The 17,139-nt window shown below is 47.9% G+C and overlaps 1 protein-coding gene across 11 annotated transcripts in view; it reads left to right on the top strand.

The window, feature by feature from the left end:
- ADGRB1 (adhesion G protein-coupled receptor B1) overlaps positions 1-17,139 on the top strand; it is a 289,281-nt gene that overhangs the window by 150,051 nt on the left and 122,091 nt on the right. For all 11 annotated transcript variants that reach the window (XM_076329006.1, XM_076329005.1, XM_076329010.1 and 8 more), the window contains 7 exons: positions 1,384-1,490; positions 2,263-2,457; positions 3,506-3,574; positions 7,373-7,481; positions 8,378-8,521; positions 11,883-11,958; positions 15,880-15,982. In XM_076329006.1, coding sequence (XP_076185121.1) covers positions 1,384-1,490; positions 2,263-2,457; positions 3,506-3,574; positions 7,373-7,481; positions 8,378-8,521; positions 11,883-11,958; positions 15,880-15,982 — 803 coding nt within the window. The remainder of the gene's footprint in view (positions 1-1,383; positions 1,491-2,262; positions 2,458-3,505; positions 3,575-7,372; positions 7,482-8,377; positions 8,522-11,882; positions 11,959-15,879; positions 15,983-17,139) is intronic.

The raw sequence follows: 17,139 nt of genomic DNA, 5'->3' as shown, positions 1-17,139 counted from the left end.
AACTCTCTCTGGGTTTCTGTGGTCCTTCACTGTTTAACAACAACTTCTTGGTTCATACTGGAGAATCTGAGGTGGTCACCCATCCACCTACTGCCTAGTCCTGGGCCAGCTTTGCAATTAAGGGTTACTGTGATATGTTCTCCCCATTATCTACAAATAGCTCTGCAGAAGCAGGTAGGACTTTATCAGAGTCCTCTAGGCTTGGGTGTCGTATTTCTCTCCACTGCCCATAAAAGAAGCTAGTATCTGAAAGTAGGAAATCTGAATTGCGTTGTCCACTCGCACTTAGGTGCTTTCCTCTCCTTTTTAGAAACCATAGCAGCTCTCTAAACATATCTTCAGGTGCTCAAGTTGATGGCCTGACCATGGTGGTGTGATGTGATAGCATCTGGGCATCCAGGTGTTATCTGTTGTGACTGTGGCCACATGTTCCCCAAGGAGTGGAAAGCAGCGCAGAGAAGGCTCCAGGAGACATGCTGGTGGTGGAGCTTGTCCTCAGCTGCATGTTCCTCACTCCCAGGCAGGAACAGAAATAGGGGGCAGAAGTGTCAGCAATGAACGTAAATTTTTTATTTAGTTTGAGTGGGGTTGTTGGATACAGACAAACCCTGCAGCTCTCTTTGACTCACACAGCCTGGGACAGTCAGTGTCATCCCAGCTGCTAGCCTAGAAGAAGGGCTGTATCCATAGCAAAGTCACTGAATCATTTAGCAGTAGCAATGGGATTGTGGATCCAGCAAAGCCTGCTCCTCAGAGACTCTCCAAATGGCTGCATAATTGCTTGGGCAAGGTAATCCCTCTCCCCTTCCTCCCCGCTGATATGTCTGTTCCTCTGCATCGCCAAGGCGTGTGATTACCACTGCAAAACCCACTGTAGACTGAAGCTGAGGAAAGGCCTGGGGGAGGACTGCCAGCAGCTTTCAGAGTTTTTCAGCTGATGCAAAGATGGTGCTGTTGGATATTTATTCTCCTTGAGACTGTGTAGGCAGCACAAGCCACTGTGGCTGGTTTAGTTGCAAGTACCAGACCACGCCACCTGGGGAGGCTCGTGGGACTTCCTGAGCTGGGAAGAAAGCTGCCCTCCAGGACAGAAGAAACATTCTTTCACCTTGTCTAGCCATGTCCAATCTGTTAGGTTTTGTTTTCATTCCCCGTTCCTTTTGCTGTCCTGCCCCTCAATAAAAAAATGCAGAAGGAAATAAAAGCAACCTCTCCTACACGCTTGCACGTGTTGTTCAGGCATCTGCATTTGCCCCTGCTGCTCTCTGTGCTGGTAGGTGTGCCTACATGGATGCATTGACCAGTTCTGGGTGACCTCCATGAAGGTGCTTAGCTTTTCATCCTGCTGCCCTCACTCCCATATTTGTTTCTTTCCTCTTCCAGGGCTGATCCTTCGAAGATGCATTTTAGATGAAGAAGGGATAGCTTATTGGGAGCCTCCAACATACATCAAGTGTGTTTCTATTGATTACAGGAACATACAGATGATGGTAAGGCAGACCGACTTCTCAGCTCAGCAGGTTTGGGATCCCACCAAATGCTTGTTACACTGCTATAGTTACAAAAAAGAAAGAAAGCAGCATTTCCTTGTGGAAGGGAGATGCCAGCTCTGCCCTGCTTTTCTCCTACTGTTTTTGTCTGCTTAACTTGTGATGCATGGGCACTCTATGGACAAGGGATGGTTCCTGACTGAGTATTTTAATATCTAGCTCGGCAGAATCCAGGTCCTACCAGGTCTTTCACATCACGTTATCAGTAAGGATCACTGTGACTATATCACTTTTAAATAAACCACTTATCTTTTGTTAGTCTTAAATTCATTGTTGTGATGAATTTCTGCTGGTCTCCTGCGGCTTGCCTTAAAACGGCATTGCCTTTATGAGAACTGCCCTCTCCTGTTCAAGACAAGCTACAGTCTGTCCTAAAATAGTTCCAAATTGGTTATAAAAAAACAAGGTTTAGGGGTAAAAATCTTCTGGCCTTGGGTTACGAACAGAATAGTGTCTGGGTAGTAGAATAATGTCTTCTGAACCTTCACACAACCTTTCCTTTGTGGGCATACAGAAAATTTCACTTCTGCTCTCCTACCATTTTAAAAATATCACAGGTGCTCAGGCCAGCAAAGATTGTCAGATTCATCTAATCTGCACTCTGAATTACAAGGAACGTCAAAAACCTTCCCCCAGCAATTCCTTCACTGAGCTCATTAACTTGACTTTGATTGTCCCTAAAGTGTTTGTCATGTTTCTTTCTGTTTCTCAGACCAGGGAACATCTTTCCAAAGCTCAGCGTGGGTTGATGGGAGATGGGCTGTCAGAAGTGCTCCAAAACCTTGTGGAAATCTCCCAGGATGGGACCAGCTACAGTGGGGACTTGCTGTCCACCATCGACATACTCAGGAACATGACAGAGATCTTCCGTAGGGCTTATCATAGCCCAACTTCTGGGGATGTGCAGGTGAGCTGAGATGCGTATCCTGAAGACCAAGGCTAGGTTACAGGCGTGTGTGCATGCACAGGGCTCAGGGTTTGATTACCTCCTTTGTAGCTGATACAATGCTGATGAAAAGCCGGAGTATTTTCTGCCCAAGTGAAGCATCTTTGTGTGTTAACAAACTCTCCTTTCGAGGTGGTTCTCCCTGGCTTATAAAGTAAGAACTTGAAAACCAAAGTCACTCTGAACTATTTCAACCTGATAGCACTTTACTGTGGAGTCTAATTGATATGAGAACATTATTTGGAAAGGATTGCAGTCTAATGACTAGAGGTAAGATGATCCCGTGGCATTGGGTACCTGGATGTTGACGTGGGAGAATGTCTTGATGGCTTCTCATCCCAGGGTTTCACTTTCAGCAGTTGCATGCAGAGTGGCTACAAGATATACCCTTGGGATAGATCATCACCCCACAACTTGAAATGTTAAACTGATCCTACAGGGCCTGCAATGGGTGGTAAAACTAGAGAAAAAAATCAATGGTCTTGAAATATCTTATCTCGTTCCTTCTCATAGTGTGCTGCAAAGAGACTACCATGCATAGCACCTTCTTGATCAATCACTGCTTCTCTTGCCTGGTCGCAGACTAAAGAGGATCATAAGGTTTCCCTATGCTGGAAATAACAGAAATAGTAGAAAATAGGATAGGAAGGGATTTATACAAGGCAAGATCATCTGTTTATAACCAGTTTCTGAGACATCTACCTAATCTGCTCTTAAAACCCTTTAGTAATGGATACAAGACATATTCCCAAGTCCAATGCCTTATCAGATATAGTGGTCAAAGTGAAGGCCTTCGGAAAAAGGCCTTACTGCAACCTGTTTTGTCGTTAACATCCTTGGGGGCAGAGGCCTGTGAAATGCTGTAGGACCCTTTAGGAATGGGACCATGGGAACCTTCCTGGAGCCTGGTTGATTCTCACATGTTCCTCGTGCATCACTGTGTCCTTCCTAGCCTGTGCTACATTTGGTTAACCACCTCTTTTTTTCTTCTTTTGTATCTCTTCTCCAGAATTTTGTCCAGATCATCAGCAATCTTTTATCGGAGGAAAATCGGGACAAATGGGAAGAAGCTCAGCTGGTATGAACCTTCAGCACCTTCCCTGAAACAAGACAGGCTTTCAGCATAGGCTTAAACCATGACAAGGGGAATTTCCAATTGTCTACATGACCTCCTAGCTCTTCTTGCTCACGATGTGTTGTGTGCAACATGTATCTGTTTCAACCACAGACCACAAAATATCTCCATCCACCAATGCTGTTCTCCTTGGATAAATCATTATGATGAAAGAGACAGGCAATCCAGACATGGTCAGCTGTGGTCAGCTTCAGAGTTGACTGCCAGTCAGCTGATTCATGCAACTGGTCGTGTGGGTAAGCTCAGTGCCAAGGCTGAGTTATATTTATGGAGTAACTCAGTGAGCCACAGGATCTCAGCACTAAGCCAGAGTCTCTGCATGAAGAACAGAGAAAAACTGGGGGTGAATACCAAATTTTGGACAGCTCTCAAAGGTCAGGCTGGGTTTGGAGTTGATAACCCTCCTGGCTTGCCATAATTCCCCTCTTCTCCCCTTGCCAAGATAAAGAAGTGGGATTACATGGGTTTGAGTTCGTGGCTAAAAAGATGCAGGACAGGCAGGATTTTCATACCTCAGAGCTGGGCTCTGCTCAGCATGAGCTGAGCGAGGGTTCAGTTATATTTTATTTTATTTCTCTCCTCTCAGTGTTGGAGATCCTGCTGACTAATTCTGTGGCTAAACCCTCATGTATCAGGGAAAGGTGTTGTTTGTTTTTCTATCTCTGCCTTATTTGCCCATTGTTTCTTCTGCCCCACTTGAACTCTCTGTTTGGGCTTGTGTGAGACCTACTCCTTGTCCCTTTCCCATTCTCTTGGTGAGCTCTTGGGCTGCTCGATGCTGTCATCTCACTACAGCCTTTGGGGATCCCATCAGAGTGAAAAAGTTCTGCCTCAGACCAGCAGCTCTGGTGGATGGACCCATGTTAATGCTCGTTCCTTCCAGCTTCGTTCTTCATTATTGCACCTCGGAACAGAATCACCAGCTCGCCTTGGTCTCAGCTTGAAAAATAACCTGGACAAAGAATATAACTCAGCCTTTGTGAGAGATCAGTCCTGTGGGAAGTACCCAGAGGTGTGGATCAGAAGATGGCAGCTCCTTTTTAACCCCCTGTTGCTGCTACAAAATTCCTTGGAGAGGTCTGGAAATAACAAACAATCAAGAAAAAAATCACTCAGCACAAAAAGCAACCCCAGAGTCCAGTTATACTCACACCAACCAGGGAAGTCCTCTGGGAAAAACCCTTAACAGCAGGTGCTGGCACAATTGTTGGCAGTCCAGAACGTGAGACAGGGACCTGAATACAGTTCCTTCATGCAACAGGAACTCCACCAGGAGCTGAGCAGCCTTGTGAACCTGTTCTTCTCCTCTTTTCTCGCTGAGATCTGGTGTTCTCCCGTTGCATTTGGAAAAGGATGACATGGTCTGGCTCCAGACAAGATAAAGGACCGTCTGGACATGGTCCTGGGCAACTGGCTCTAGATGGTCTTGCTTGAGCAGGCAGGTTGGACCAGATGATCTCCAAGGTCCCTTCCAAACTCAACCATTCTCTGACTCTGTGAGTCTGTGACCAGACACTCAGTTTCAAGCCTACAGGTGCATGTACATATTTCAGCGCAGAGCAGAGGAGCCTGTCAAGTTGTCATGACAACAGAGAAACCCTGTTGATCCCCTTAAAAACAGCTGCAGCTTACTCTCTGTAGCAATTAGTTCCCACCGGCTTTCCCTGTACAACCTGCTCTTTGCACCTATAGATAGATACAGCCCAGCCTGCTGCCAGCATCACCGTAACCTACATGAGGAGTGGGACCATCATGGGGAGAATGTTTGCCTGGTGCATATTTTAGTGGGAACCCAGATGACAGCCCAACACCATGACTTTAGGACACAGAAATCTTCATGAACTGGATGACAACAAGGGTTTCAGCAGTCTCTGTCCTTCTCCCTCAAAGCTGCTGGACCAAACTCACGCCCCACATTTTGCAAGATTAACCAGTTCTTTTAAAACAAGGTCTTCGGCTCCCTATTTGCTCATTAAAAGTAAACCCAACTTCATTGCAGTCTCACATCCCAGTGCCCTGTGGGCCCCCACCCCAGACAGAGATGTTTTTCAAGGAAAATAAAAACCAAAACAACCCAGAAAAGTATTCAGAGAAGGGCTACCATGTTTTTTGAGGAGGCTGTGTTGGCCATTATATGATAAAAGCCTGAATGACAATGGGCAGTGTAGCCTGGGGTTAGTTTGACCTTGTGATTTCAATCTGTAATAGAATATAAAAGTTTACTGTTAAAAACAGCTTCCTCACTCACTTCTCCTCCTTCTGTGCACACTTGCTGTACTGGCAGGACTTTTCGATCTGATCCTGATACAGTTTTAGTCTTACCAAGCTTCCTTCAGATAGACAGAGAGACACACACACGGCCACCCCTGTGCTCCTTGCCCATACACTCGCCAGCTCAGCCTTCCTTCTGCCTCCATCCCATCCTGCCGTCCTGCTTGTCCCCAGCTGTCCCTTCAGCTCTGCTCAGCCACCTCAGGACGTCTGGATTATGATGAGGAATGAAAAATGCTGTGAAAATGGTGGAAAATGAAAAGAAGACATGTAAGGAGCTGAATTGCTTTTCTTCAGCCTCTCGTGGTATTTGCTAAGCCCCCGTAGGCAAATGTACTTTGAGGAAAAGACAGGTAGTCAGCACAGCTCATTTCAGACGGATTATCTTTTATGAAATCTGTCACCGGAAAACTAGTTATTGTTTAACAGCTTTGTGTTAGCCTGGCAAAATACAGGTGAAGAAGAATTACTGCAAATATCTTCATCACTGGGGAAACACCAGGAAAGAAAAAAGAGACAGAGAAACACCAAAACAGCCTGGTCCCAAGAAGAAGCAAATTGGTTATCTGGAGATTGAGATCCGGCCAGCAAAACAGGAAAGCACAAAACCAGACCGTGATGCTTTTCTGGATGGGATTATGTGATCTGGTGCCTGAGATTTGACATTAGACCATGGAGGTCCTTTGGTGTGGCTGCTTTCAGTGGAGCGATAGCAAAATGAACTATGGGGAGGTAATGTTTTTTGGGCTTCCTCTCAGCAGGTAACATATATATACGATCAGAAGTAGCCCAAATACTTTTCTCAGGCCAAGTATCACAATACCTGAGTGTCAGGGAACTCTAAAGCTTGGGAAAGGCTCTCAGAATTTGACAAAGGGCAAAGCTTCAATACATCAACATGAACACATCTTCACTCTCTGGCATGATGTCTCTGGATGTGCAATTGCAAATGCCTCTGGCTTGTTGACAGCGAGGTTGGGCCAAATACGCCAGTCAATGGACTTGGAAAGAAAGTGGAGCTACCTGAAATCATGGCTGCTAAGAGCCTGTCCCAGCGTGTTTCTCTTCTTGCATTAACTGCAGGAACAGGACCATAATGGACATCAGCAGTATCTTACCTGCTCTGGATGGGGTTGTTGGTAGTAGAGGTAATCCTAGGGAAGGAAAGGAGATGGATAGGTTATCTTCTGCTCCAGAGACTCCCAGATATTTCCCTTTGCTTTGAGATATTGCCCTCCACCCTAAGTTTTATCAGTCTGAATGCCATATTATTTCTTGCCCCTTTCTTTTTATTTTTCTAGGATTCCTTTTAGAATTTCTCAGTCCTCATTCTTCACAGCTCCCTAATACTCCATTATATCCAGCGTATTCTTCCAGTACACGCGTGAGGACAGAAACCTTTGCCCTCAGAGGAACTTGTGCTGTGCTCATTAGTATCTGTGCTACTAAGTATTCTCCCTCTCTCTGCAGATAGGGCCAAACGCCAAGGAGTTGTTCAGGCTTGTGGAGGATTTCATTGATGTCATCGGCTTTCGCATGAAAGATTTCCGGGATTCCTACCAAGTGACAGACAATCTGGGTGAGCTGATTTGCACTCCCCATGTTGGGTAGAGACCCCAGGAAGCTGTAATTACTGTGCAATATGTATAACCTTGACTGTGGGGAGGGAAGGAGGGATGGCAGCAGGTGGTGGAACATTAAAAGGTCTGGGGAAAGACATGGATGGTCGTAAATATGGGGTGGCTTTCTCCAAATAAGTTAGGACTTCAACGTGAAGAAGAGATGTCCACGGGGAGATCTGAGAGATATCTATAGAATCATGAATGGAGAACAGATGATGAACTGGGCAGAATTAGTTGCTTCCTTTTATTTTTTTAACACAAGAGCTGCACAGCAGCCAATGAAGTGATCAGGCAGCAAGCAAACAGCAGGCAGCGTTTGATTTATGTTGTATGCACAATCACAGCATGGAACTTGTTGCCAGAGGATGTTGCAGAAGCCAAAAAGTACAGATGGGTTCATGATGGGGTTAGGAAAATGCACAAAGGAGAGGTCCACTGGTGGCTGTTAAAGTTGATGGTCTGGATACAGCCACTAGCTGAGGAAGTCCTGCTGATTGCTGGAAGCTGGGAGGACAGACCGAGATGTCTTGCTCTGTTCTTTCTCACACTTCTTCTCTAAGCAGCTGCTACCGGCCACTCCTGGAGACAGGACACTGGAGTAGACTGACCTCTCTTCTGCCAGGTTTAGTGCAGGCAGGTCCTTTTCTATGACAGAAGAACGAGCCCTAACTATTAATGTCACCTTTCTTCATGCATGGACATTACCTGAAGACAGCATCAGTCCTATAGCTATCAAGACCCAGCCTCACTCCTTCTGCTGATTTCCCACTATTGCCTCCAATGGGTTTTTCAGCACATGTGAATTTATTGAGGCTGGTTTTCCTCACTGGTTTTATTTCTTGCTTCCCTCTAGTCCTCGGCATTCACAAACTGCCTGCTAATGCAGCAACTGACATCACCTTCCCCATGAAAGGCTGGAGGGGCATGGTGGACTGGGCCAAGAACTCAGAGGACAAGGTCACTGTCTCCAAGAGCATCCTGTCTTCAGGGCTGACAGGTAGGCAGCACAGCCAGAGCACTCCAGAAGAAAATTTCATCTTCATTTTCTAAGAGAGGTTCCTTCCATTTGGCTGATCTTCAAATTCTCCTTCCAGCTGAGGTGGATTTGCTCACAAAACCTTGGTCACCAAAAGCATTGCTGGGTGAAAATAAGGCTTTCATATATGGCCTGACCAAGAGTCAAATCTAAACTCCTTGCAAAAGTTCAGGGGCAGGTTTAGTGCCTGGATGCTGATGTCTTCTCCTAAATAAGCAGCATATTTAGAAAAGAGCGGGAGTCGGTACAAAAATTCAGGGCAACACTGCATTGATGATTCCTTCTTCCAAGGCTTCTGAACCTGGGAAAAAGTGAAAACATCCCCGTGTCTGCTGCGTCATCCTGTTTTTGATGCATGTGGGTGCTGAGCTGAGCCTGCAATCCTCTGCAGGGCAAGTTGGGTGCTGAAATGAGTCTCTCATGCCTCCCTAAATACGCTGGGTTGCCATTAGGGGTAGGGAATGGTAGCTGTCGCTGTGGGTACCATATAGGTATGGTGAACCAGTACAAGAAAGGCAGGTGCATTAGGGGGATGATTCTGCTACCTATCGCCATGGCCATGCAGGCAAACAACACTGTAGATGCTCTCCAAGACTGGATCCAGGCCTGATAGGGCCATGTAAGGGTAAGCAGCTGGGGATCAACACGCCAGGCTGAGCAACCGACGGGTCTGGGTCTGCTGCATGGACAAGCTTTGCTAGATCGTGGGTTTACGGCAGTTGTGTGAAATTTTCTGCCCTCAGAAATGAAATGCGTGGGCATTTATCACTGAGGTGACTGGCTTCACAGCAGGGCATGCATATGAGCCACGGTGTGGAGGCAGGAGTGCTGGGTGCATCAGCCAAGCTGGCCTCACTGCCAGATCTGAAAGGGATCTTCTGGTCTGCTCTGCTGGAGCATCCAGCCCTTACCTGGAGGCGAGTCCCAGGAACCAACACACTTAAGGTGCTCATCTTCTGTTAGAGATCTTTCTTTAGCATTTGGTAGGATTGAGGCCTGGGTTTTCAAAAGCAGGACCTTAAGCTGGGCCTGTTGCTGGGACGGTGGTTTTTCCTTGTGGATGCCCTGGTGCTGTGTGTGGCACTGGTGGCTTTGAGAGAGCAAGCTGCTGGCTGCTGCATCAGGCTGTGCTGTCCTTCCTTGGGACAGAGGCCGGAGACTGTTGAGTTGCTGCTGTCAGAAGACCTTTGGCCTCTTCTTGTCATACCAGGACCCTTGTCACGGGCTTCCCTACTGGGGAAAGAAACAACGCAGCCATCATTTGTACCTGGGGAATCTGAGGCCAAGAACAGTTAAGTGACACCCCCAAGGGTAAACAGTGAGTCACTGGCAGACCAAGGATCACGTCCAGCACTCCTTGTGTTTTGTTGTGCCTTGAAGACAGCATTATCTTCCTGGGAGAAGCTGGAGCATGTTGGGACGGTTATTACAGCTTGTTTGAGGAGGTTGTGGAGCCTTCACCTTTGGAAACCTTTAATCACTTGTTCGACAAACTGCTGGCACCAGACATAGGTAGAGCTGATCCTGCTCTGCGGCTGAGGGCTGTCCTAGGAGGCCTCATCCACTTCCCCACAGTTTTCCAGATTTCTATGACAAGCATCCTCACACAGAGCTGCTATAGGGCCCCAAGCAGTAGTCAGTGTGGTGATGTCTACCCCAAAGAATCAGTTTGGTCCTCACCTCTCCATGGTGTCCTGTTCCACCCAGGGCTGCACTGCCTCCGCCTTGTTCAGCATCCCACACCGGTGGCATCTTTTTGAGGGTTTACTCAGAGATTAACAGTGGAGATGCACCTCTATCCATTTTGATCCTCACCTTTCCTTAGCTGCAGGGAACAGGGGCAGCTATCCTGAGCAAAGTGATAGAGACAGGCAGCTTAGCAAGACCAAAACCAGACCCCCCTCGTTGCTGGGAGCTGACTTTGCACAGTTGATTTCAGTGGGCCAGCACTAATTTATGTAGTTGGGTGATGTGTCTTTTGGGCTGCGGGCTGTGCAAATACTGCTGGTGAGGGAACCAGTGCTGGGGAGATGTTACATGACCAAAACGTAATGCTGTTCCAGCTGGGTAGCATGTCAGAGGATTTTTTTTTTTTGTACACCAGAACTGATAGGAACCTGCATTATTAAAGATCTGTCCCAGACCAAAAGAGACAAGCTTCCACCTCTATCGCAACCAAGATTCTTTGCCTTCCTGGGAGGGTGCTGTGATAACCCAACCTGTGGGGCTTAGGGTTTTGCTTGCTCACAGTCTCATAGGAGCACACATTGCTTCTGTAAATGCCCTACTGCATCCTCTGAGCACAAAGAGGGAAACCTCTCTTTGAAGGCAGCAGGATCCTTGTTTGCATAGGGATTCATGGGAAAGGCCAAAAGACTATGCCGGCTTTCCTAAAGAAGCGAGGCTTACGCAACTGCTCTTGCAAGCCTGTCTGTCAGCCTCTCCTAGTTATGTTTTCACCAGCTATCTCACTCGAGCCCAGTTTGATGAAGAGGAAGACAGACATGCAGTTGTGTCTGCCCTGAACTGATGGAGCAGGCGCACTGTAAGTTCAGTCTCAGTACAAGACATCAGAGAAGCCCCACAGCAGGGTGCTTCCACAGTTGCTTCCTCAACTCTGCTTTTCACCCAGCCACTTGCTTTTTCGCCCCCTGAAAATTCAGCCGCAGGGCTGCCTCTGTTGCCTGTGTTTTTTCCAGGGCAGTTTTTGCATTTTGGAGCTGGCCAGCGCGAGGCAGAGGAGGAGGAGGTCAAGTGACATCCCCAGAGGTCACACAGATGATTCAGAGGCTCATCTGAGACCGTGGCCCCCGCAGCCTCCCAAAGCAGCACACGAGTTGTGGGGTCAGACCAGGTGCAGTGGGACATCTCCCCTTCTTGGCTGCCCTTGTCGGCCCGAGCGCAGCTCTTCTCTCTGATGGCTTGATAGCTGTGGACGTGTTCGAATGCCTCTGGCTGGCTGCAAGAGACCTTTCCACCCTGCAAATTTGCCCACTGTGGTGCTGTCGGAGGGATGAGTGGGATTTCTGAATGGCGGAGCACCAGGCCGGTCATTCGGGATGAGTGAGTTTTGCGTGAGGGCAGACACCTGGGGCACCGGGTCACCCCAAAGGCACTGAGCCCTTCCTTGGGACTGATGGAGACCTGGCGTGGTGACAGCAGGCACTGCATCCCACCGTAGTGATGCTGGTATTGGCCATGCCCCAACAGAGACCCCCTCCATGTGAGGTCTAATCCTGCACCTGGGTGTCCCATGGGGACAGCTGACATCCTGATTGTCTCAGTGCTGTTTTCTTCTTCCCTTTCCTTTGGTGTCCTGCAGAAACGGACGACTCCTCCGTCTTCGTGGTGGGGACGGTGCTGTACCGGAACATGGGCAACATCCTCTCCCTCCAGAGGTAAGAGGGGCTGCCTTGGGAGCGCGAGCAGCTGGGAGATCACCAGGCTTTCCTATTGATCCCTCTGGCTGCAGAGCCGTGGTCTTCCAAGGAAATAGCAAAGGTCACTGGGTGCGACGAGACAGACTTTGACTCGGCAGTGCAAATATTTTGACCCCCATTGACTGATGCTGCATGTTCAGGTGGGGCCAGGTTCATGTATCACAGACATCGCTTGCTGGAGGGGCAGGAAGGTTTTCTCCATCCATGTGCAATGCCGTGCACCCCAAATATGAGGGAGGCACAGTGCTGTTGCCGCTGCCACATCCCTGCCTGCCAGCTGCCTGCCACCTTTTGCCCTCCAGGAATGGATTCTCACGCTGCCCTCCTCATCGCAAGCGATTTGGGGGTCTTGACAGATGGGGGATGCTCAGCTGCCCCGATCCTCCCAAGCTACTGGGGAGCTGCCAGCCACGCTGAGCCCTCTGAGAGCATCATGGCAGAAGAGAGGCTCAGAGAGAGCAGAGGAGCATAGCAACATGCCTGGCTGCACATATCTACCATGTTCCCAGCCGCTGCAAACCGCCTCGGGCACCGAAGCTTTTGTGTTCAGCACTCCCTTTCCTTTTCTTCTCTCCTCTCCCTTTCTCTTTTGCTATCTCACTCTTTTTTTCCGAGGCTGGTACTGAGGCAGTAAATTAAGCATCCTAAGGCACCTTCTAAATCTGTTCTGCACTGATTAGCGTGAGCCCATTTACCATAAACACCAGGGCATCTCTCCTCACTGATAATCATTTAAATACCTACAGATTTAGCACTAGCAATGGCAAAAGAGCTCCAAGTGAGTGCAGAGAGGAATTAGCAAGCCAGCCAACTGTATTCTGTAATATCTTCCATTACAGCGCTGGGAATTAGATCAGAAGGGCAATAAACATCATTGGCTCAAATGATCCAGCAGTATTTCAGCTTTCTCTGGCCAACCAGTGAATGAGCTCTGATAACCAGCAGCTGCAGCAGCCACAGCCTCTGAACAGCTTTCCCGCGGGAGATCTGATTTAAGACATTCCTTAATTAAAGGACAGTCCCTCTTTAAAAAAATCCAGAGTCCTGAATCACCTGTGGAGATTCAAAGGAAAAAAAAAAAATAGCGAGTACCTCTTACTTCACCACTGTGCAAATGAACACAGCGAGAGAAAGGGGAATGACTTTAAATAGCCATGTAGCTGTATAGCACCCGCCTATGGGGTAAAAATATTTCTGACCACAAAGGAGAGCAGCTATTCCTGGGTACACACGAGCAATAAGGACCCAGACCCTGGGTTTGACCACAATGATTCAATGCAGAGTGATTTTTTCCTAAATGAAAAAAATGTAGATTTAACTCGGCAAACAGCACCAGCTGAGCTGGTCCTAATTGTCCCAATTTACCTCCCCCAAGCAGCAATTCCTTATCTGAGCCACACGTTGCTCTGTCCCCTCGGATCCAGAGAGCCCTGTGGTTCTTGGCAGCTGTGACAATTGAGATGGGATCCACATGATGCCTGATTTTTCAAGCCAGGGAGGTGAGCGGCGCTTGGTCCCAGCTGAGCACTCCTGCAGAGGACGCGTGCAGCAGTTGGAGTCAACAACCTGGCACCTGACAGCCCCGTGTACCGAACAGCATGTTTACAGCCTTTCGCACACTCTTTACAGCCACGCAGGAGCCCTCTGAGCTCATCTGACCTCCTGTCCAAGCAGATCTTGACGTGTTTTGTTTTCTTCCCAGAAGCTGGGTTGCAACATGCTTTTACGAAAGACGACTCATCTACTTCCTGAAAGATTCCCTGTGATGCTGAGTCCCTCACCTCCCCCGGCAAGCTGCTGAGACGTTTAATTACCTTCTCTGCTAGGAGACTGTCTCTTATTTTAAGGCTGAATTTGTCTGACTTTCACTTCCAGGCACTGGGCCTTCGGGTGGGCGACTGAAAAATCCCCCACATGCAACGAACTGTCAGACATGCCTTTCAACAGAAAGCTTTTGCCTGGTTTTCCAGCACCTGGATCAATTTTGCGTCTCTCCTTTGAACTCTCTCCACTGTTTCCCCATCTTGAAGTGGAACTGAACCCAACGGCATAGTAGCATCCTGACAAGGAGAGGTGCATAGAGAAGATGACTGCTTCGTCTCCTTGTTCCTGCACAGGATCACTTCTGTCCTTTCTGTCACAGCTCTTTGCACTGAAGTCAATCTCCCTGGGTACATTTTGGGTCACGGCTCCCCGGAGCAGAGCCTGTAGCTCTGCACGCAGACCTTGCACTCTCCAAGCTCAGATGCCTTTCCTGACTCTTGGATGCACTGGGATAACTTCTGGTTGGGCTGTGACTACTTGGCCATTAAGCAACCTTCAGTCTGCACACAAGTAACTTCTGTGTGCTAGCGACTTGCCACGCTGAAAAATCAAATGCTGCTTCTGCTTTTGTTTACCACATCAATCCGCACGTGGTCTGCAGCCTTCAAAAGGATGTATCTGTGTCATCTAGGTTGCTCATGCACATATTCAACAGCACTGAACCAAGAACTGACCCTTACAGACCCAGCTACTAATGAAGACATGCACTGGTATTTACCTTTCAGCAGCTCCCATTTTTAGCTTATCTACAGCTGCCTACATTTCAAAGCTTAGAGCTGATATTTACTTCCATTGACGTCCCCCTTTACTCTTCCTTTGTAGACTGATATTTGCGCTTTATTGCTTCTTTCTTTTCTTTTTTCTTTTTTCTTTTTTTTTTTTTTAAGGAAAATGTGTATTGTTTTTTCTTTACCCTGCTAAAACAATGTTGTTTTTCCCTCTGCTGCTGGTGGAATGGTGGCTTTCTGAGCATCCACTTACGTGGATGATTCCAAGATTTTTTGGTTTTGGGTGGGTTTTTTAACCCACTTGCTGTTAAGCAAGGGCAAATCTTTTCCATGTAATTCTTTTGTAAAAGGAAGATAAGACCCAGAAAGGAACGTGAAAGATTTTGCCAGTGCCTGTAGATTTGGTGGAGATTTGGATAGGGAAAGATTTCCCTTGCCCATGGGTGCCGGCAGGGCTGGGAGCAGCCTGATGCTGGGCTACCACTCTGCTATCAATTCCTTCATGGTAAACTTAGAGAGGCAGTGTTTTCAGCTGCTGTTTGTGGGGACCTTTTGCTTATTTAAACACCCAAGTCTTTTCCTGCTGCAGAAACACCAGGAACCCTTGTGTATTTAGATGTCCCGTGTCCAGGGAAGTGCTTACAAAGGGTTTGGCTTTCCAGGGAGCAGGAGCACAGATATGGGAGATATCTCCTCCCTTATTACCTCTCCCAACAGTCAAACCTCCTAGGGCTGCCAGATTTATTAGAGCATTTGTCTGGGCACAGACATTTAGACATCCATATGAAGGGTCTGGCCTCTTTCCATTTGCTTTGGATCCTCAGAGGATGGAGATACACACCAGTGCCTCTAGTAGTGAACTGAACAAGATCACGTGCTGCCCCATGGACGTGCTGTTAAAGTCCACCATGCCCCTGCCCAACACTTGCTGCAGTACAGATTAAGCCAGCCTTTGAGAGGAAAAACAGGGGTTTTTTTTGAAAGGACATTAAATGAGCTATGTTTCCTCACGTTAGGGACAGAAAATAGGTCCAGGACCGTTTCATTACCAGGATAGATACAGCCTTTAAGTCCAACGGCTTTAGGGGTTTATGTGGTTCATAAAATGTTCTGATTCCTGGAGAAATAAATGTAGAGTGGCTGTGAGGGGAGCTCAAAGGGCAGAGGATGGGGTCCATCAGCAGCAAGTGTCTTTGATGGTATTTTAAAATAATGGGGCCAACTCCTTCCGCACTATGTATGCTAAACCTTGTACCACCAGTGGTAAGTGCAGTGGGACTCACTGCTCTTCTCCCTTTAAAGCATCTCTTTCCCCTCTTCTTCCCAGGAACAGCACTGTTTTGAACTCCAAAGTCATCTCTGTGACTGTGAAGCCATTACCCCGGTCTCTCCTCACCCCCTTGGAAATTGAATTCTCCCACCTGTACAACGTAAGTCTTTCCTGGGAACCTGCACCATCCCACAGCTGTGTTTGCTTCTGCATAGCGGGAATGTGTTGGTGCAAAGAAGGAGGTGCTTTTGCTGGGCTCCTGAGCTCTCTTTGCCAATGCAGGACCCTTCAATCTCCCTTAACGCAGGCTGTCGAGGCACCCGACTGCCACCCTGAGATTGGGCTGGTGCTGGTGTCCTGCTGTTGCTCACTGCCAAGGATGCGCTCTATGGGTCAGCCTTGCAAACCTTGCCTGCTCTGTGCTGTCGCTCAGGCATTGCCAATGCAGGAGGAGGGTGACAGCCCTACTTGCACAGGGAACACGGGCATACTTGTCCCAGTTCACACCATTTCATCGTGGACATGATCACGGGAGAAGAACTATGCACTCATTAAAAAAAGGGATATAACAATGATCTTCCTTGAGGAGGGAAAGAGGGAGGGGAAAGGTTATTTCCATTAATGCTCGCAATGTTCTTTGTGGTCCTCAGATACTACTGGAGACATGAATATTACTGTTGCTATCAGTGCTTTACAAGGCAGTCAAAGAGCCCCTCCGGGTTCCCCTGCTCAACCCTAAGCAGATATATGTGATGGGCATTTACACACCCCGAGGCCTGTTCTTGTTGTGGGTTTCAGATGTCCTCCCGAGGCTCTGCAACATGAATATTAGATCCGTCATGTCTTTGCTTCGGATGTTCCGGGAAGGATTTTCCAAAGTGGTCTAAGACAGCTGCAGCTGGAGTCAGTGGTAAACCTCTTCCAGGGGGCTTTAAACACACCTGGCCACCTCCTGCAGGGCTGTGGCTTTTCTGTACCATGTCCCACAAAAACATATGCTGTATTTGATCCACTTTCCAGAAGGGAGCAGCAAAAGGATTCTGCGTGAGAGGACGAAAAAGGAAGAACGTCAGTAGGTTGAGTCAGGAATAGATGCAGAGTCAAATCCTTCTGCAGTGGTGTTGATGCAGAACAACCTGAGGCCCATTTCATTCTTGCCTTTCAAGCCAAGGGTGAAAGAAGCTATTTCAGGGACTCAGATCTGCAACTGCCCATCTTGAGTATCACAGACTCACCATGCTTAGAGTAGTGGAAGCTGTTCTACAGGACCTGTGTATTTCATTCTAGTTGCTCCAAATACCCCATAAACAGCACAGA

This window comes from Aptenodytes patagonicus, chromosome 2 (assembly GCF_965638725.1).
Source record: "Aptenodytes patagonicus chromosome 2, bAptPat1.pri.cur, whole genome shotgun sequence".
Classification (NCBI taxonomy): Eukaryota; Metazoa; Chordata; class Aves; order Sphenisciformes; family Spheniscidae; genus Aptenodytes; species Aptenodytes patagonicus.
The sequence above is the reverse complement of the archived record's forward strand: the minus strand, read 5'-3'. Positions and strand labels throughout refer to the sequence as shown.